General features: G+C 41.4%; 1 protein-coding gene across 3 annotated transcripts in view; it reads right to left on the reverse strand.

The window, feature by feature from the left end:
* The window catches only part of tmeff2a (transmembrane protein with EGF-like and two follistatin-like domains 2a), a 135,142-nt gene that overhangs the window by 59,585 nt on the left and 53,338 nt on the right, over window positions 1–22,219 (reverse strand). For all 3 annotated transcript variants that reach the window (XM_031291275.2, XM_031291267.2, XM_031291258.2), the window contains exon 3: window positions 10,221–10,350. In XM_031291275.2, the coding sequence (XP_031147135.1) occupies window positions 10,221–10,350 (130 nt within the window). The remainder of the gene's footprint in view (window positions 1–10,220; window positions 10,351–22,219) is intronic.

Raw genomic sequence — 22,219 nt, forward strand, 5'->3', positions numbered from 1 at the left:
CTGTGTGCATGTATTGTGCAACATGCATTCAATATGCTAATTTTAGCTATATATCAAGTATATTTCTGGAGTGTTAAAGATTAAAAGAAAAAATAACAAGAACCGTACAGAACTGAAAACCGTGACCCTAAAACCGTGATACGAACCGAACCGTGGATTTTGTGAACCGTACCACCCCTATTGGGTACCGAAACCCGGTTCCACTATGGAACAATCTCCGCAACAATCTCAAAAAAAGGCTGCAAAATCCTGGAGGGACTGGTTACTTTATTGGATGCTGAGGGAGTAAGGAGTTGCCCATAAAGATTTCAAACTGATACACTAACTCAAACAAGCGGGTTTGGTTTAATAGTCAGACCAGAACCGATAAAAAAAATGGAAAAAATGTACACTGTGAAGAAAAAGGGTTGCAAGCATAAGCCGCTGGAGCTAGCATGACGAGCAGGCTGATGGTTGCACAAGTTGTAAACGATAGACTTATTCGTATCAAGTACTTTTACTGCCATTACCATCTATTCCATTCCTTTGCACTCACTGCCAGATATGCAGCACAGTCACATAAATAATAACACTGCAAAATGGGAAGAGGAGTATCTATTACAAAAAGATGCTCCCTGTGTTTTACTCCGAGTTGAATATTTCAGGTTATACTAGCAACAACTATATTACAGAAATATGGATTTAAACAATGCACAATTTAAAAATCGGCTTGATATGTGTTAACGTGTTAGATCTCAAGGATACACAAAATCTGTTTTGTTGAGTAACACTGAATGTAAATAGAAATCTTTAAACATTTGCTGTACAAGAAAAACCCCACAGGGCACCCTTATTGTTGGGAAAAAAAAAATCTCCATGCACATCCTTGACAAAAACTGCCCTCCTTAGTCTTACCTCCTTTTAAATCTGCAGAATTTCAGTGACCTTGGTACATGTGGGACACTAAATGTGCAGTGTTTCATGAAAAGGTTTAGCTTGAAGGATCAGGCTGAAGTCAGAAGGGGTTCATGGGAGATCAATACAATTTTTTAGTATCTGTACAAGGGCAGAGGTTTCAGAAGAGAAAGCCTGGCATTAGAAAATAGAACAAAATAGCAAGGGAGATAGGCGGAAGTGCACTTTTCTGCCCGCTTGTCTGCCAAATGAAGGGTTACAATGAGGAGATACCACAACATTTTATTTTGTGAGAGGCACTGAAGAGTGAGTAAGAGAGCAGAGGAGGAGTGCCAAGAGAAAAGAAATGGTAACCTCCGTAGACAATACATGACTGAAGTGTTTTTTTTTCCTTCAGTTTTGGAGCGATTGATTAATAGAGGGGGAAAGCAGATGGAAGGAGAGAGGAACCTACTAGGGAACCGTTGTTAACCTTACTGTGCTGCTTACATCAGAGGCTTTACAGCATTACGCACACACACACGCACGCACGCACGCACGCACGCACGCACGCACGCACGCACGCACGCACGCATGCACACACACACACACACACACACACACACACACACACACACACACACACACACAGACGTTTGTGGCACTATCGTTGTGGGGACCCGTCATTGACATAATGCATTCCCTAGCCCCTTACCCTAAACTTAACCATCACAACTAAATGCCTAACCTTAACCCTTACCCTCACCCTAACCATAACCTAATTCTAACCCTAATCCTAAAACCAAGTCTTAACCCTCAAACAGCCCTTTAAAGTTGTGGGGTCCAGCATTTTGGCCCCACAAAGCTGTCGGGACCCCACAAGTATACTGGACTCCCGGTTGTTGGTCACACACACACACACACACACACACACACACACACACACACACACACACACACACACACACACACACACACACACACACACACACACACACACACACACACACACACACACACACACACACACACACACACACACATATTACCAACAGTGGACTAGTGGACTACAGCTACACCTTCCAAGTGTAGACTTCTGTTTCCTGGTCATTTAAAACAAACACAAAGGTGCCTGGGTAGCTCACCTGGTAGAGCAGGTGCCCATATGCAGAGCGGCTCAGGGTTCGAGTCCGACCGGACCTTTTTTGTTTACCAGGCTATTGAATGTTAAAGTTAAAGTTTTACCGGCTACTCTAAGATTTACCATTGTTTTTTTGGCAGGTTAGTGAAGCAAATCTACCAGGCCCTTGCATATTTTACCAGCATTTGGCTAGTAAATGGTGTTCATTTTGAACCCTGCACACGCACGCTGACCACAGGGGTTGGCGGATCCCAGGATTTTACAAGAATCTTTATCATCTTACTGACTTACTTACTGAAATAGCTTTCTAGATACAGCACAGATCCCAAGTTAGAATCTCAATAGTGGTGGACCCTCCAGCCATCACTATATCGCACTATAATTTGCCAGAATTGCTGACATTTCCTCCCTTTAGGATGTATGTGCACATTGGAGGATTCTGCATGTCACGATTTACATCCAATGACAACATGCCATTTATGTAGTGAGGCAGAAAGTATGAGTGTGGAGGTGGTGCAATTAACTATTTCTATTCCTGACCTCAACTACCATAGTTGCCATGCAAAGATATTGCAGAAAGAACAGATTTGGCATTTGGATTTAACCCAGGATTTTGTAAAATCATCTAACACTGACGTTCTCTCCCAACCTAAAATGTCCTTTAGAAAGGCCTTGAATCCACTGTGGGGTGCTGCTCTGTACCTCATCTTGACTTCTGACCTCCCCGGAGGAGAGCGAGCAAAAAGAAAATCTCCTGAGAGATCAATAACGTATTACATTACCATTACTTAGAATCCAGGTAGAATTTGCAACTAATTAGCACTGTCAAGACCTGGGCTTTTTGTGTATTGATGACTTCCCCTGTACTGTATGTGTGATCACACTGACACTATTACACTGATTCTCATTTAGCTCCGGGTCTACTGATAACCCAGAGTGCGCTTCTCAAATCATTATAAACATATGGCTCCTGTCATCTGCTGGTGCTCGGGGATCGCAGAACAACAAAAGGGTGATTAACCATGTCATGAACATTTTAACAATGTGTCAATTAAACCTTCTCCCACCTCCCCATTTAATGACTTCCTGGAAGTTATATGGTTTGCACGTGTAAACTGAGTTGGAAAGTGCGATGTTAGCGCTTGCCTTAGCTAAACTCTCTCCTTTGGGGAAAATAGACTGCTTGGTTTGTTTCACTTGGCTAAGCTAATGCTCCTCACTGTGCTGGGCTAGCACTTGATGTGATAGGAAATTGGTACTATCCTGTGGTAATCAGCTTTCTTTCACTGGCTTTGTACTGCTGAGAGCTCTTCCTGTTATCGGTCTTTTAAATCAGAACTTCCTTATCTGTTGGTGACATGAAGGTAATGAAGATTGGAATGAATTGGAATAAAAGAAGTGTAAATTTGCTTCTTTATCTGACAGATGTTACACTTAAAAAGTCAATAATGGGCTAAAATACCCCACTTTGTAAGATGTCACAAACCTAAACCTATGTGATATTATATGGTGCATGATGTGCACACTTTTCTACAGTAGCCATTACAAGATGCTTTTCCTTGGGGACAAAAAAGATATGGTATCATGTTTGTCTATGCCTCAGTGTCGTCACATAGTATGAAACCGACACCTCAGCATGCCTCCTGTTTACTGTTTGGAAAGACAGCAGACTCTAACGTCTGGCCTCTTGGCCTCAGCAGCATCCAAGAGGGTTAATGAGAGCACATAAAATTGTGTTGTCAGCTGGCTGTTTGGTTTGGTAAACAGCGAGAAGGATCCTGCGGGTCTGTCATGGACAGTAAACACAAGAAAAGACCTGGTAATGTGGCAAGCTGGGTCACAAGAAGAAGTAGATGGCATACATTATTGATCGCCGAGGGCAAATTCAATTGTTTTCACTATATTGCACAGACAGGACAGCACACAAACAGGACAGGACTTCTCAAAGCCTAGACCAAGGTCCGCATCCAGAGCGAACGGCATGTCAATCCGGACCCAGCCCATACTCCGTACCATACGTGGCATGGTGGAGACAGAATGAGACCAGGCAGCTTGTTCAAGTCACAGTGAGTCAGGGCAATGCTGATAAAGCTGTCGCAAGTGTGGTTACACTTTTCAAAACTCCACGCTGACAGTGTTTGCTGAAAAGTGTCCGCATTGTGGTTACACTTGCTCTGAGACCGCAGAATAACCTAGAATAAAAATCAGATGCGGAACTTTGAGTAATACATCTGAGAACCCCTGACCTATACACATGTATTAGTGGAGAGATGTCAGAGCTTAAAATCAAATAGGGAATGTGAATAACTAGCACTCTTCCTTATCGACTACTGCTGAGTCTATTAAACCCATTTTGATTTCAGGTCAGTACTGGCGGACAATAGTGGCTGTAACATGGCTATGTGGACACAACTGAAGAAAGAAAGAAAGAAAAAGATTAAAACCACAGGAGACAAGGGAGACAGCAGGGAAAGGGGTCAAGACTTCTAGCTACTATATATAGCATCTGATTTAATATGAAGTATATAAATGAGCTGTTTTCAGCTAAAAAGCTGTAAAAGTGTACTCTCCCTCCCTAGTACCAAGCGGCAGACAGACGCAGATAGCAACCAAACTGGTGAATTTAGTGGCGCATTTAGCAACTAAAGAGTCAGATATTTCTTTGAGGTGTTGGTGGAGACCAAAAGAGAGCAAAAAGGAGAGTGAATATTAGACTTACATTCATCAGGTAACAAGATATCGCCAAATTAATGCTAATGCTGCTCTGCGTCTGCTGGAGGTGCTAATAGGTCAAGTTTGCGAACATGTTAAGGATAACTACATCATGAGGTAATGATTTAAGTCTTAAAAGTCCACTTTACGTAATATTAATTTTAGTGCTACAAAAAAAGAAAATGTAAATTTTAACATCTACAATTTCATGACACCGATGTAAACTCCATATGCTGATGAAGATCATGTGAAATGATCAAAAACTACTAAATGTGGTAAGATTGTTTTCTCAACACTAACAACGCAGGACTCCCTGTTTGTTTGTTTTTACAGTGATCCACTAATATGACGAGTGTGTACTTCAGAGATTTCTGTTTCCTTATGTTTCTCACCCCAGCAAGGAAAACAAGTATTGGCACTGGAAAGCTGACATATATCCATTACACTGTGTACTGTCAGCGCTAATGGGATTCTGGATGATGGAAATAGAAAGGAGGACATGGAGCGATGGAGAGAGAGGGAACAAGGGAGAGAAAGAGTGTTTTGTGGCAGTACATGTGCAGCTTGGGTAGTTTTGGCGCTTGCAATCCTTACAATTAGATACTCGTATCGCTGGTATTCGTGATATCCTAACGTTTTCCCCTGCTGCACTCATTTTCAGTTAGCTTAGCTGAGAGTATCAACCAAACGGCTAAGTGGGGAAGGAGCAGAGAGGAAACACTTCAGAAGTAGCTGCCTGCCCTACTTTTCCACATGAAAGGTTTGTGGAAGCACTTGCTTGTAAGAAAGCTCCCACACAGCAATATTGTGTGTTGTACTTTCAAATGAAAAGCAAGCATTTGTAATCTCCATGTTATTATTAAGACTTCATTATTTTACATTGACTGTATTTAGAATGGTATGTTTTTACCAATTACCAAGTGTCAATCTATTCTTGATATACATATATATATATATATATATATATATATATATATTTATATATATAAATATATATATATATATATATATATATATATATATATATATATATATATATATATATATATATATATATATATATATATATATATGTAAGATAGCAAAAATGAAGTGACTGCCATAACATTGATTTGCTGTAGTGGCTTTTAAAATGAATTTCACTTAAAAACATATCTATGTCATGATAGCTTGCCGGTATGACAAATACCTCAATGAAAACTGTATTTTAAGGAGGACATTTTAAATGTATTTTGTTATTTTACAATTCCTTTTCCCTTGCTCCTTTTTTCAGTCTTATCATGTATTTGTTTGTCTCAAGAGTACATCTTATTTAACATGTGTCACAATCACTGTTACCCATCCACATGTAACAACACAACCACACTAAAATTACTTGTCACAAAGTTACCCAAAAACGTTGTGTTCACAATTTAAACCACTGTGCTATACTTAGAAAAAAAGAGTGAGAGTCAGACTCCACAGGAATGAACATTGATTGGCCCGAGAGACGGAAGTATAGTTGTTCACTGTGGCCTTGTTCTGGATAAATGCCAGAATAAAGTGTAGATCTAAGGGTAATGTGATGCTGAATAGAGCATATACTGTTGAACAACTGTCATGGTCTGTTTGTCGGAAGACTGCAACACAAAAACATCCTTGTTTCAAACCTGCATTAACTTCTTAAAAGCGCTGCTTGTTGCCTGAAAGAAAGGGGGTCTCTATCCCTTTCTCATTGAAAAGATACACAAATCCATGTCACACACACTGGCTTACACTATCACATGTCTTGAAAAGGACCTCACACACACACACACACACACACACACACACACACCACAAACAAGCAATTTAGAGAAAGGCAAGACATTTCATGTGACTGTGCAAAGTCCTGACTCCTGGCACAAAGACACCACTACTGTAACTGAAGTCACATTTCCAATTCTTCATATCTCATCTATGTCTCCACATGTTCCCTCTGCTGAGCTGTGCCTATTCAAGGGCCTTTCAATGGACTTCTGCCTGCCGCCTGTAACTCACGGTAACTGAGTCAGCGACCGCTCAACTCGAGCCAGAAATTCTATCTTTCCCTAAGCAGTGATTCACATATGCCTCAGAAACAGCCAACATCACTGTGCCAGTGGATTCATTCATTCACAACTAAGCATATTAGTCAGACCATGACTCACTAATTGGTAGATTCAGAAAGAATTCCTCTGTGGGCGCGAGGAAATGCTTTTTTTCTGAAGTGTACGCTTATCCATTTGGATATGCCATCGCAGAATTAAACACTTTACATTGGCCAAACCTAATTACACATGTTCTAATGAAATAAAAACTAGACGGGCTTTTGTGTATGAAAATGTCATGGTCTGTTGGTACAATGAAAAGTTACATTAATTAATAGGAATCTTCATATATGGATTATTAGATTAGACAAGTTGTTTCAGTCACTGTGGTACTAGGTACAATTCATGGCAGCGTATACGCAAGAAACTGGGTGTCTTAATTAAAACAGTCCCGCCTTTTGGGACATTGGGAAATAAAATTTAGTCATTTTATGAGGATCTTATTTCTACTCATACCTAAAGAGTGAATTCATATAAGTGTTCCTTTATAAGGACCTTTAACTTTATGGCACTGCATACTCCAAGCAGCACTACTGGTCTCCACAACACGGCTAATGAAGTGGTTGACCTTTTCCGACTGAAGACGCCCACTCAGCAGCTTAAACAGCAAACTATATCAGCTAACAGTAATCCCAATTATATTAGATAATTACAAACACAGTGCTTTTTCTTCCCGGCCAAATGAAAAGATGATAACAATAGGCGATGCCATCACAGGAAAGGGTATAGAAAAAGAAACCATAGTCTTAGAAAAAGGTTGTTCCTCAAGGAGATGGGTATTCCCTACATATTAGGGATAATCTACACCCAAGCAGTTGTTGAAGAATATAAAAAAGACAAAAGCAAGATGGAACATAATCACTCATTGATGAATGAGTGAAGCAGTGGGGGTTTGTCTCTGTGGGAAATGTGGCTGTGACGATATAGTTCGTCAACACAATATCAAAATTATATATTTCTTTCTTTATCTTTTCTATCGCAATGTCGGAAAACCAGCAGCCGAACTGCGTTACGGCAGTATTGACATCATTTGGATGACACTTTAGGTTCTGATCTTTGCATGTTATGTTCATTTTGCACTTAGTTCTTAATAAAATGAGAAGACAATAATTTTCATTTGCCAAGTATTTAATTTACACAGAATTAAAAAATAAAAATAGGCTTTGCCATGTGGTTATTTCATATAGACTATTCATTTTTTGAATTATTAAAAAACTGTATGCTATATCGTGATATCCTGTATATCGTTGTGGAGATATGAAATAGAGCTGTATTCAACCAAAACAAATCTTGGTCGACTGAAATACTACCTACTCTTCAACCAATCAATTGGTCATTGGGGAAAAAACATGTGCATGTTATCTCTATATGAACTAAATTGTCCACAGTGCACTCTACCTGGTAGCATTGTGTGTCCATCAAACTTTACATTGTTAATGTTAATTGCTTTGCAATGGGAGCACCGCATATTCACACAATCCTATAAACACCAGCAGCCTGACGAGGCGCTGAGCTCTGCACGTTTGGAGTGTTTTTTGGGTCGCAGAGAGTTGAAGAATGTCATTTGTAAAAAGCTGCACTGGTCACTGAGAAATGAATATTGCTATATATATATATATATATATATATCACTCTCTAACTACGTGCTTCAGCCTTCCCTTCATCCAGGGCAAGTACTCTTGTCCCGACCTAGGATGTATAATAAGATCGGTGCTGACCCATATGGTGTAGACCGCCGACATCTGTACTTCTGCGGATATTCCGTATCATAGCAACCAGACTCAACAATGGTCCATCCATCCATCCATCCATCCATCCATCCATCCATCTTCGTCTGCTTATCCGGGGTCGGGTAGCGGGGGTAGCAGCTCCAGCAGGGGATCCCAAACTTCCCTTTCCTGAGCCACATTAACCAGCTCCGACTGGGGGATCCCGAGGCGTTCCCAGGCCAGGTTGGAGATATAATCCCTCCACCTAGTCCTGGGTCTTCCCCGAGGCCTCCTCCCAGCTGGACGTGCCTGGAACACCTTCCTAGGGAGGCGTCAGGGGGCATCCTTACCAGATGCCCAAACCACTTCAACTGGCTCCTTTTGACGCGAAGGAGCAGCGGCTCTACTACGAGCTCCTCACGGATGACAACAATGGTATCTCAGCTAAAAAAAACAATTGTGTGCCTCTAAAGCGTGCTAGCTCTCTAGCTCTCCCAGCTGGGTGTATTTCAGAAGAGCGCCTGGCATTTTCAGGTGGGAAAAAAATGCTTTGTTCGACCTTATGAAAGTAAAACCAGCGATTGTCCGACTAATGAGAATTTGGTTGTACAAGAGCATATCGTCCAACCAATCGATCAGTCGACCTGGAGACGTCAGCCCTGATATGAAAAGATCTATATAGGGATAAAAGATTTTGGTCATATTGCCCAGCCCTATTCCAACAAATACTGTACACATTCTTAATTGTACTCTATTAGTCAGACAGTTTGTATTTATTTAAAAAAATACAATAGCTTTCTCTGGGTCCCTAACAGTATTATTCAATTACTCTTTGAAAAAGATAATGAAAAAAGAAATGTCTACATATTCCAGAAAAGAATGAAGTGGCTATCAAGATGATGCGTGATTCAGCCATTCAATTTTCTGCTTTGTTGCGCATGCCTCTTGGCAACTGTGTTACAGTAACTACCTATGACAATTTGGCAAGTATTTCAATTTTATGCCTTTTGACATTTATTTAAAACACTATGTAATGAAAGGTCACAGCTGTCAAGCTTTCTTGTACTTTCTGTTTAACACACCAGATTTAAATAAACTGTTTAATTAACTTTTTAACACCCAGCATTTGGCCAAGAGGCCTATTGAGCAATGCAGTGTTCAGTTTCTTTAGAGAACTTTGTGTAGCTATGGTGAAATCTTCATCCGTTTAATGAGAACACTTGTCATTGTCATTGTCGTCGTGCTTGTTACATTTAACTCAGGAACATTACATCAGTCTGTCACCTCTAGTAACTTTTTCATCATGCGTTTTTGTTATTCCTTTGAAGCGATCATACAAATACCTTTGTAATTACTGAACCCCATCCACTGGAAGCCATTGCATGTATTGATGATTATACTATTTAAGCCTCAACATGTAACTACTGTATATACAATGTTCAAATTAGGTTTACATTTTCTAGCATCCTAGCTTCATCATCTCATCTGCATGCTTACAGACAACTCTGCACGAAATGTTCAGTGAGTGTTACCGTCTTACTAGAGTGTTTTCTGTTGGCGTAAATGTTGTGTGTGTGTGTGTGTGTGTGTGTGTGTGTGTGTGTGTCTGTGTGTGCTTGTGATGTGTTTTTGCTTGTTTATAAATCTGTGTAGGCGTCTTAATGTAACTGTACATACCAGCAGGACAGGCACCTTCTGACATTATGAGTACTTCAGACTGCTGCTTGCAGGCATCCCTGCGCAGGAAACACTCGTTCTGGTAGTTCTGATTGTTGGATCCGCACACTGGGGTATAGTCATTGTTGCACTACAGAGAGGAGAGGAGAAAACAGTTAAGAAGATGAGGATAATAAGCTGAGGTGGTCATATTAGGGTCATCTAAAAAAAAAAAAAAAAAAAAAAAGTTGAGGTTGTGTCCTAAAATAAAGCTGAATGTTCATTCAATATGTAGATTTTCAGGATAGACGCCATTGTCTTGACAGGGTAAGTACTTACTGAAGTAAAGGAAGTGAAGTGAGTGAATTTTGATTTTATCACTGTACAGTATTTGCATTTTGCAAGCCAATTTCCAAAAAAAGAGTAGGCTATCGTCAACTACAAGTATAATCCACAAATTGATAAAGAATAAATAGATATAGATTGCATTTAAAAAAGAAAAAATCAAGATGAAAATGCTTTAACTTAAAACACAAACCTCTTGTTTCGACCCTTAAAGACTAATAGTAACAATAATAATAATGTGGGAGTTAAGTTTTAAGGGTTGATGTGTGTTTGTTTTTTGGTCTGATGTGCATAATGTAAGCCGTTTTGTCAGTGTGGAATGTATTGTGTATATTTTCGGCCCACCTTGGTGAAACAGACGCATAAGGTTTTTGATTTAACTTGACCAGTTTACTAAGTTGGTTGAATTATGACTAGATAATAATCATGAAGCATGGTCAAATAAAATGAAAATACCAATCCCCAAGGAGTCATTGCAATAGGACTGTTGTATACGCATTCACCAACAACTTGCAGAGAATTCCAGATACAGTACATGATACTTCCATCATATTGAAACAGACAGCACACTTTGACAGATCTATAAATTAGTTTGGAGGGTGTACATTTGTTTATCACTGGGTGTCTGCTTTCAGTTATAAAGAACAGTTGGGTGCATACCTTGACAGCATTGTATCCAATTATGAAACTGACATATCACAATTACATCACAATTTTAAAGGCCCTGGAAATATATTCTCTCAATTAGCTTCTTATTATGAGTGATCCTACATGAACACAGTGTTTCCTCTATGTTGATTTGAAAATGGCGGCCCGCCATGGCAACATTTCTGCCGCCATGGTATCAGAAATAGGGCAGACGCACGATGTACAGTAGTCGCGGCTGCCTTTTAAATGATCCTGCCTGTTGGAAAGCCTGTCCACGCCCCACGCAGGTGGACGGCGATACTGCAGTCTGATGTCGGTTGAGTGAACGGCACTGCTGTTTAGAGAGGCAGCGGACTTTTTATTTATTCCTTTTCTTCATTCTGTCTGGTTTGTGCGTTCATGAGGAAAACGTGAGTATTGTGGGCTACATGTGGAGTTTGTTGTGTGACACCATGCAGGACAAATACATCTGTGTAGTTTAACTATTTAGATCAAAGTTATGGCAGGAGTTGTCAAGAAAGCCTTATTTTCCTTTCTCCACGGCACACTCGTTAGAGTCTACTTAGCTAATCAACGCCATTAATGTGTGATAATGCCAGTTTATATCACACTCTGTGTTTGCTCTGAGTGTTTATATGTTAAAGTTAACTTTTATAATATAGCGTAGGAGGTTATTGTGAAGTGAATCTCAGTTTCTGTGCTCTGTATTTAACCACCTTGTGATTTTTTCAACGCTCCATCTCTGTAGCCTACTTGTAACATTAGTAACAGCTACAGCTGATATCATTGTGCACTGTAAGTTTATAGCTGCTGCTTTTAGTTCAATTAGTAACTATATTAACCACTGTTGATTCCTATAACATTCATAATTATTAATATAGCTCCTTTATCCCCTCCCCCCAATGCAACAATGATGCATTTTCACCCCCGAATTGCACCAGGTCTACCGAACTATAATGTGTGAAAGCGCCTTTAAATTCATGATAAATAATATCTACTGTAGTTTTTTTTTTTTTTTAATTTTTACTTTGCTGTTGCTTTTTTAGTCAGTTGGTTTACAAAGAAAATTTGCTACACATTGCTTTAAATGGGTCATATTCATGGGCTGGTGCATATATCTTCAGAAAACCATCCAGCATCTACAGCTGTTCACCTCTGGTGTTGCTCCACCGGAGCAGGAGCAGGTTAAGTGACTTGCTCAAGGGCACTGAGCAAAATAGCTGCCAAGGTACAAGAGAACATTACTCATTCATTTCGCCACACGGTTTGTTGGCTTCGGAGCAACTCTAGATTTTTAAGATGACTGATAGCACAAGAGCCATGGACTATGCAGGAGAGATATTCATTTGATTTGATATTGATTCCCCTGTGCTACACCACAGGAATAACAAACGCGATTACTCAATTGAGAAACATTCCCTTCTATTCCCTGGGAAGAAAGAATGGTTATCAGAGGGTCCAGAGAAATTGTTCCACCGCAGTCACGGCCTATAACCCGATTAAATGTAAATGTGCTGAACAATGGGAAATGTGTGAAAATGTGTTCCTGCTGGGTGTGGCAAGGACAAGGGGCTCGGTAGAGTCCCACAGGAACAAGGCTAAGGAGCTCATGGCTCTTTGTCTCCACTTCAGTTCCCCTTTAAGTCTCTAATGCAGGGGTCTTCAACGCTTTTTTAAGCCAAGGACCCCTTAACTGGAAGAGATATGGCAGAGGGACCCCCTACTAAATATATTGTTTTAAATTAGTTGCATATAAAACTGGACCTAAAATAACATATAGGGCGGCCTAAAGCCTTCATAGGCTACATACCTTTTTAGTGCATAGAATACTATGCTATTAAAATAATAATTGTTGGCATGATTTTATAAATCATGTTTTAATGTTACACATACTTGTGGCACAGTGAATCCTTTGGGATGAACTGTATCTGTGGATGGCTATCTTAGTGACTACCTTACCTAATATTAATGGGGTTTTTTTACGAAGCGGCTGATTTATATTGTCTAATAATATGTTGGATTCATGTTAAGACATTTTAAATTTCGAAAAAAAGAAAAAAAGAATTCTGCTCTAATGGATATGGATATGGAATCTGTTCTCTCTGGGCCAAATCATCTAGCTGTGACCTCACACAACTCTACATGGCTCTCACAAAAGCACATGACTATGGAGAAGCATTACCACATGCAAGTCTCACTTCAACTACAGTGAAGTAGATTCAGGCTGATTCTATCGTTACACTAAGCCAGCATGAAAATGCATCCCTGTCTTTTCATTTTGGCCCTTGACTCACACGAAGCCCGAAATCTGAGCTGTTTAAAAACATTTGCCAAAGTTAACACATTTGAAAATGCCTGCCTCAAGTTTCAGTGTGGACAGGGAAAAAAAGGGAACTTTGTTAAAAAGATGGTGCTATGAAGCTGTAAAGAGGTCAACTTCGCAACCTTTTTTAGTTATTGTGTCGACTTTGGACTTTGGTTATGTCTTTGATAACAGTGAAACATTTCTGTAACATCATTTTAACCAATGAACTCAATTTTAACGTCTCAAAACCTTTTGACTTACCAATCCAAAGCATGCATATAAACTTAAAACTGTGTCAGAGAGAATGCTCACCTTCCTCTGGGAAGTTTCTCTCTAAACAAAAAGGCCAAAGGCCAAAATGAACCAAAAATGTTTAGAGAAGCCTATGGTTTAAACAATTAAAACTGAGTAATGCTAAAACACAGTATACAGTAGGTGATCACAGAAAGCAGGAGGTTAACGGAGGTTAAGGCTGCGTTCACACTGCCTGCGTCGGCTGTCTGACGGTCTGGCAAAAACGCAGGTATTTCCATTCATTTTGAATGGGGGTAGTGTGTTTAGGCTGCGGCCGGGGTTGCCGCAGAGGGGACACTCAAAAAAACCGCAGCGGGCCTGTGGCAATAAGTTTAAACCGAATCAACTTTTGGAGAAACACAACCTCACGTCATGTAACCAGCGATCAGACTTGTCGGAGTGTTTGGAGCTATGGTTTGAGGCGGTGTGACAGTCCTGTACAGGAAACAAGAAACATCACTGCCTCTATCGCTGCCACAAGAAAGTCTTAAAACACCATGAGGGTAAACAATGAAACAAGCACTGAACTGCCCGGGAGTTTGTGTAATACCTGAATGTTTCCTGCAAAAACAAAGCACTCGCTATGTCTCGCTCGTCTTTTCTTTCTTTCTCTCCTGTGAAATAAAGCTGCCTTCAAGTGTAGTCGGAAACGTTGAAATCTATAAACGATCTGCAGAAAACAGTAGGCTAATTGTGAAATATAAAGTCTACTTGTGCTTTGTTGGGGGGTTTAAGAACACAACAGGACATCACACAAATGGGCCGTTTCATTGACACTCCCCCCGCCGCACAACCTCAAGTGTCTCTGTATGGGATAAAGCTGTTCTCGTGGGCTTGGTCAACGGAAATTCCGCCGGATGTCCCTCATTTCGGCCGGATGTCCGTCACCTTCCTCTTCCTTTGTGTTGGCGTTCTAAACTCTAAACTGATTTCTGAGCACTACGGTTAACTGCTCCTCAGATCTCTGCAGGGTAAATCCAGACAGCTAGCTAGACTATCTGTCCAATCTGAGTTTTCTGTTGCACGACTAAAACAATCTTTGAACGTACACACGTTCCACCAAAACAAGTTCCTTCCCGAGGCTATTTTGCAGAGGCACTGTTATTGAGTCAGGCGCTTAGCGCCGCCCAAGGCGATTGTGATTGGTTTAAAGAAATGCCAAAAAACCAGGGCACATTGTTCTCCCATCCCAGAATGCTGTGTAGACTAGCCAGACCCTTCTCTGCAGCGCTGTGGAGGTAGATACAGCTGAGACTCAGCACAGTGGCGACTGTCTGTCCAACCCATTCTCATTACCATCATACGTCACATACGTAAGTTATACAAAAACATACCTATTTTAACCTAAACCACAATCCTTTCCTAAATGTGACCAAACAGTTTTGTTGCCTAAACCTAACCATACCCTGCCCATTAAAAAAATTACACCAAAGGGGTACCCAGCGCGTTTCAAATGACCAAGTGGCCGTATGTGACAAGTTAAGAGTGAGAATGTGTCGGTCTGTCACACTTCTTGCCAGGTGTTGGCTAAGAGTTTCGTTGTTTGACCCCCAAAAGAGGACAAAGAAGAAGAGATTTAGCAACTTTCCAATCGTTTAGGTGTTTTGAGTGTGGACAGAGATCCTTATGCAAAGGACCAACAAAAACAGTAGTGTGAACACACATCGTTTTCACACATAAACTGCTTTTTCAAATTTAGCTGGCTTAGTGAGAATATCATCTGAGACACACAGGCACACAGAAGGTCTGATGGCCGCAGGGAGAAGTGCAAAAATAACCATGCCATCGATTCTGGAGCCCAGGAGCATCAGAACGATCAAGTGTGAACACTGTTTTTACTCAGCTGAGGGGGAAAAGACGGCACAATGCACACAAAGAGAGTAAAAGGAGGAGGAGTATAGAAGCGAAAGAGACACTGCACACTGGCTCTTTATCAAAGGGATTGAGATGCAGGAAGGAAAGAGGCTGTGGAGAAGACGAGAGGCAAACACGATGAGTGAAATTGGGCTTTGGGGGCAGAAGACGTCAGTGGAAATGGATGAGAGCGAGACAGAAGGAGACTGAGGGGTAATGAAAGTCAAGAAAAAAACAGACGTGAGATGCAGACGGCTAGAGACAGAGAGAATGAGAGAGGGAGAGAGAAAGAGAGATGGAGCAAGAAAAACTTGGCATGATAAAAAAGAACCACAGTGCCTGAAGAAACCAAAGCAAAAAAAAGGACATCATGAAATAAAATAAAAAAAAGAATGAGGAGAAGAAGAAATGGGGACACAGACCGAGAGAGGGAGAGGAATAGAAAATCCCCTCAAAGGAGAGTGGGAGCGAATTAAAAAATGGCAACCCCACAAAGGCGCTTGGAATAGCTTACTGCAGGCCCGTGCTTTTCTGCCATACTCTATCCTTCCCCTCTGTCTCTACCCCCACCCACCGCCCCTCCCTTCCCCTTCCCCTCACTCTCACACTCTCTCCCATCTGGCTCAGGCTGTTCTTAACCTGGGGACTCCCACTTTATGCCAGGCATGATGCAACGGAAGGGAAAGCTGCCCGGCAGAACCCTGCGGGTGTCTTTTAAGAGCGCCTTCTTCTCTATGAAAAACTCCCCCACCCCATCTCTTGATCTTCCCCAGTATTTGCCGTTCACCCCTGCGGAAGGGAGAGGAGTGATGAGAGGATGGGTGATTTAAAACCTCCGTCTCCCGAAAAAGAGGCACAACACGGAGGCTGCAGCTGTGTGCAAATTACGGTTTCACCCAGAAATTCTTATGGGTATAAGAGAGGATGCTGTGTCGTATGGGCCTCCTAAAGCATGTTGGGTGTGTCCCTTTTATATTTTAGGTGAGGACCACAATTGAGTGTCTTAGACAAAAAGCAGAAATAGATTGCCAAACATGATATAAGACAAGACATTAAACATTGCACGTCATCATTTTGACTGAATCTTACTTCAACCTGTCTAGCTGAAAAAAACCTTTGACACTTATCTGCCAAGTTCTTCTTTATTCATCTGGGATTTCTCTTGATGTGACGGTGAGGAAGTGAGCAAGGAGAGGTTACAGATTTCAAACTTTCAAACTGACGCGCATTTCTTCATACAGCACTCCTTTGCACTCCTTTACACACCGCATGACCGTATTAGATACAAAGGCGTTCTTGTTATAGCCTTTGTCAGGGAGCTGAAGCTTTGATCCTTGAATTCCTCGATAACTAGCAGCGTGTGATGTTGGCGGTCTGCTAATATAAGCTTCGTCACCTGTTGCACTTTACTGCAAGTCGGCCCATACGACTGCCCGCTGAATGTAAATGAAAAATAGACAATAGGGACAAAACAAATCTGGGATGTGTGTTTGAAAGATACGGCCATTTGAAGGAAGATTTGGGAGGAGGAAAAATGAATCGACTATGTTGATGAGAGGGGGTGTCTCAGACAGAAGGTGAGAAAAATTTGATCCTCCACAATTCTCTGCAGACAGGGTAGCGGGGGCCATTGGCCGGGCCATATGGCATGGCCTTATGTGCCCGCTGGCTGAGGCTTTTCAAAAGTCGCAGACATTACCCCACACCTCCGCTGTGACAAAACCTGGACAGTCGCGTGGTGTCTCACCCATGAACACAGCGACAGCAGAGGTGTCGATGGTCCTGTGTGTGTGTGTGTGTGTGTGTGTGTGTGTGTGTGTGTGTGTGTGTGTGTGTGTGTGTGTGCTTATGTTCTTTTGTGTGCCTGGAGTGGCGTAGTGACAGGGACTAATGAAGACAATGCATGTGTATTCACGCAGGTAAACTTCAGTGCACTTCAAATACATTTCTGTTCTTCGGAGTTACATTTGCAGCATCTTGTGCGCATTGAAGTTTGTTTCTATTCTTTGATCTGTTTTATATCCCTTCCCACCCATTCTGTTTTTTTTTTGTTTTTTTTGTCACTAGAAATTTTCCACAAACATCCTGCAGGGGCTGCTGTGGTTCTGCCTACCCTTAATTCTGTTCATCCAAGTTCCAAAAGCTAAGCTTTGGGACTGCAGCCAGGACCTGTTGTCTTTTTACCTGGCTGAGATCGGTGCATCACACACACACACACACACACACACACACACACACACACACACACACACACACACACACATATGCACAGACACACACACAAACACAAAGCAACAAACGCATTCCACCGTCTGAGCACACAAAAAAGGCATCCGTGCCTTACCAGGTCACAACACACAACAACTTTGCAAAACAAGCGGAACCATAATCATTCATTCTGTGCCTCTCTTGCAGCTCCCAACGCTGACTTCACAGAGCGTCCGACATAACTGCCGGCTGACAAGGGTGGAACAAAGACAGGTGGTGGGAGGAGGAGGGGAGGCAGAGGAGTAGGGGTAATGCAGAGTGAAAAAAAGCAGGTTTGGAGAGGAGGACGTGAGAAAAAGGAGGGAGGTGTAAGAGATAGAGGAAAGGAGATGCATGGAGGCCAGTAGGGTGAGGGAGTAGAGGAGGTAAGAAGGATGAGATTGAAAGGTGAAAAAGTGATGGAGGCGGAAGGACGACAGGACGATAGCAACGTCAGGAACGAACGAGCAGAACAATGTGGGGGAGTAGCAAGGGACACGCACAACAGAAACCGCTCGAGTGGGAGACAAAGGAGATGAGAGATGCAAAGTGAAGGCGAGTGCACGCATCAGTGCGTGACTATGTAGCGAAGGGAAGGAGCATGCCAATTTGGGTGGTAGAGCTCTGCAAAATGCAGCGAGAGCAAACATGACAGGATAATAATAGCAATATCAATAAAATCAACTAAAATCAATAGGCGAGAAAACAAATGACTCATCCGTCCCATGGAGCTCCACTCCACCCAAACCCTGCAACCGCCACATATGCAAAACATGATCATCATTCCAAGCAACAATTAGTCAGATATTTGCATATCCTGCAGATAGAAGTCACACTGAGGTACAGTATGTGTGGACTGCAGCACAGCCGGGGTCATTCTTTAGTGTGATATCCATTATTGGATTTGAAATTAAACACAGAATGGAATACTACAAATTTTAAGACTTGTCACCATAGATATAAAACAGTTTTATATCTATTCCTGTCACTGTTATCTCAAACAATGCTCTTGTTTATGTGTCAAAATGCATCTTACATGATTAATTTGCATGAAATTGTTGGATACAAAGTAAAAATCGGAACTGCAAGTTAAGACGCTAACAAACAAAGCTTGATATATTGAAAAGCAATCACCAATGTGAAACTGTTTGTAATAAATATGCAGCTCCCTGACAACAGCAGAATTTTAATTTGAGGCAGCATGATGAGCGAGTCGAACTTAGCTCATTTTGTCAGCCTTATACTTAACCGCCTTGGATTCATTGTGACAACTGTGTGGCTTGCACTAAACTCTCATAGCAATATATGTGTATTGATAAACATAAGAACATGTAGTATGTGGAGTCATTACATTAAAGTTGATAGTTACATTTCTCTTTTTGGTGGCATTGTTAAAACACCCTTATCTGAAATGAACCATTGTCACAGCAGTCATTGTGGTGGAACCAAATGGCAACAGAACAGAGAGACAGACAGAATGGGGCACCGTTTTAAAGGGGGACACAGTTGTAAATTGAGCAATAACAGACTGATCTCATTAAGTGGCGTATGTATGACACGCCAATCCGTATGCCATTTTTGCGTGTTATCAATGGCATAATCGCTTTGTAGCGTGTTTATCAACGCCGTTTGGCCTCCATTGACCTACATTACATGTGAATTGTCGCCGTAGCGAGTAGTATGAAAGGATGGAGGTTGGTTGGGTTGGGTTGGGTTGGGTTGGGTTGGGGTGGTGGATGGGTAAAACACAGGGCTTTCATCCGGGAGAGCTGGGATTGCGTCCGTTTATTAATTGTAACCCATTATTAAAATGAACCCAATGTTCTTTTCCTAAACCCAACCGTTTATTGTTTTCCTAAGCGTGTAACGTTGGTCACTGTCGTGTTTTTGTCGTTTTTTTTGTGTTACTAAAGCCTTTCCCAATGTTCTTTTCCTAAACCCAACCTTTTTTTTTTTGTACACGCGTGTGACGTTGTTCTCGCGATAGCACGGCACGTTCTCGTGATAACACAACACAACACGAAATACACAATGCCGTTGTTGTGTATGTTTACATCCGCTGTATACAGCGTAGACATACACGTGGATAGCTCTAAATGCGTACAGATAACACACCATTTGACTTTAGGAAAGTGGCGTGTATGTTTACGCAGAGTCATGATGCCATGTTGGTAATAATGTGTTAAAACTAGGGCTGCAACTAACAATTATTTTCATAGTCGATTAATCTGTCGATTATTTTCTCGATTAATCGATTAGTCGTTTGATCTATAAAAATTGTTTCCCAAAGCCTAAGAATCAGAGAAATCTTATTTTTTTTAATAAAAAAATGACTCAAACGATTAATCGATTATCAAAATAGTTGGCGATTAATTTAATAGTTGACAACTAATCGATTAATCGATTCATCGTTGCACCTCTAGTTAAAACACACTACATTGTTTATTAGGTGTAATAAATGCCAAAAAACTACTTCACATATTCACTATCAATAGATAGCTGCAATAGGTACTACATAACAGGGTACTTTGCTATCCATCTGACAGGACGAAGATGGCAACAAGGTGGGTATTTGCAGCTATACCTTTCTAAGCCCCTCCCGAGAGATTATAAAAGTGCTTCCTTCTCAGCTGGGAGTCCCTGCAGGCTGATGCTCCCTGCAGTGTGGCCTAGGTCTGCCCCATGGGTCTGATGCCAGGTTACTAGAACTTTAAATACCTTTAAAGGGAGGCACCCAGGGGTACAACTTTACCAAGTGCCTGAACTGCCTGAAGCAATGTTTGTCAATGTAGAGGCGCAGGAAACCATATTTCAGATGAGGTAACTTTGGGTGTCAAGTGTTTGTTTAAGCATCCTGTATGACAGGACTGTAGTCATTGGATCTAGCTGTCATTTAATCCCAGGATCAAATTTACCCTCACTTGTTGTGAATACAACAACAATATACCAGACAACCTCCACAACACCGGCAGAAAACTCTACTCTTTCTGCCTCTTGATCACTCTTGATCACCACAGTGGACCCTCACTGCATTTTGGACCCAGCACCAAAGCTGGCCTGGTTCAAGTTAGCATGAATTGGGCCTACATTCAAATTAGTAAACCCAGAGTAGCAATGCTGCTTCTACTTTCTTTTGTGTAGAACTGGTCAGAAAATGACCAAACAGCTGCCCCTTATGGAGAATCTACATCTTTTCCTGAGCTATACGCTAATTGCAGGGAAAGTCAGCAGCAACACCCAGGCAGAAGAACTAGGCATTCTGCTGTACGTTTTCTTCTCTTCATACAGGCTCTTGACTGATCAAGTGAATCATTATGTCACTGTACATATGCTTCAGTTATGACAAACTGTCTTAATTTGTTGAAAATAATTTTATAATTGTCATCAACAAGAGATTACAGGCAATTCCCATTCTTGAAAAGATACCCTAACACTGTCCTCAAACACAAGGTCTACAGATTTCCCTGTCACATTGCATTTAGACAGCAGCTGCATAAGTATCAACAGAGACCATATCACAAGCTAATGATATGACTGGCTCAGTTGGGCAAATTTAGAGTGCTGCTATGCTAGCACAGCAAGTGACTGTTGCACATGTAGGCAATGTGGCAGATACTATTCCGCGAGACGGCCTTAACTCCACTGGGATTACTGTGGCAGCCTCTCTGTCAGCGACTCTTAGTCCCGGGACAGCCTACTGGTATGGACTTGCATCTAGGCTGAATGCCTCCACTCCCAGTGCCTCACACCCAAGACTAATGTCTAAATAGGACCCGCTTTCTAAATGACAGGCCCGCAACTTAAAACCTGTACAAAGTCCTTGCTGAATCCCTATCTAAAGTATTCCCTGTCACCCCCATTGCTGACTCGAACAAATCAAAGACTAAGCTTTAACATCTTTCTACAAGCGCCATGTTAGAGAGCACAGTGTGCTCCACCTCCCCACTATAGTCACCTCACTACAGAGTGTTAGTTCACACGAGGTCACACTCATAGTCGCCAGGCAATCCGCAGCTGCCAACCTGCAACATAATCAGGAGTCAAACATCACCATCATTTCCAGTGAAGTTTACAAAATAAAACTAGGGTTCATTAGACATACTGTTTTACGTAGGCTACATGTTTGTTTTTAGTAGGTTTTTGACAATGTCTCTCTAAAACTTCCTCTTGGTCATAACTCTTTAACAAAACAACCAAATGAAATGGGCTTTATCAATAAATTGTTATTAGATGACATTGTTGCTATTGTTACATATCATTATAGGCTTAAAAAATTTCAGTGTTGGTCAGGTGCTAGTTTTCTAGTCACATCCACTCCCCCGTAACT

Source organism: Sander lucioperca, chromosome 8, assembly GCF_008315115.2.
Source record: "Sander lucioperca isolate FBNREF2018 chromosome 8, SLUC_FBN_1.2, whole genome shotgun sequence".
Classification (NCBI taxonomy): Eukaryota; Metazoa; Chordata; class Actinopteri; order Perciformes; family Percidae; genus Sander; species Sander lucioperca.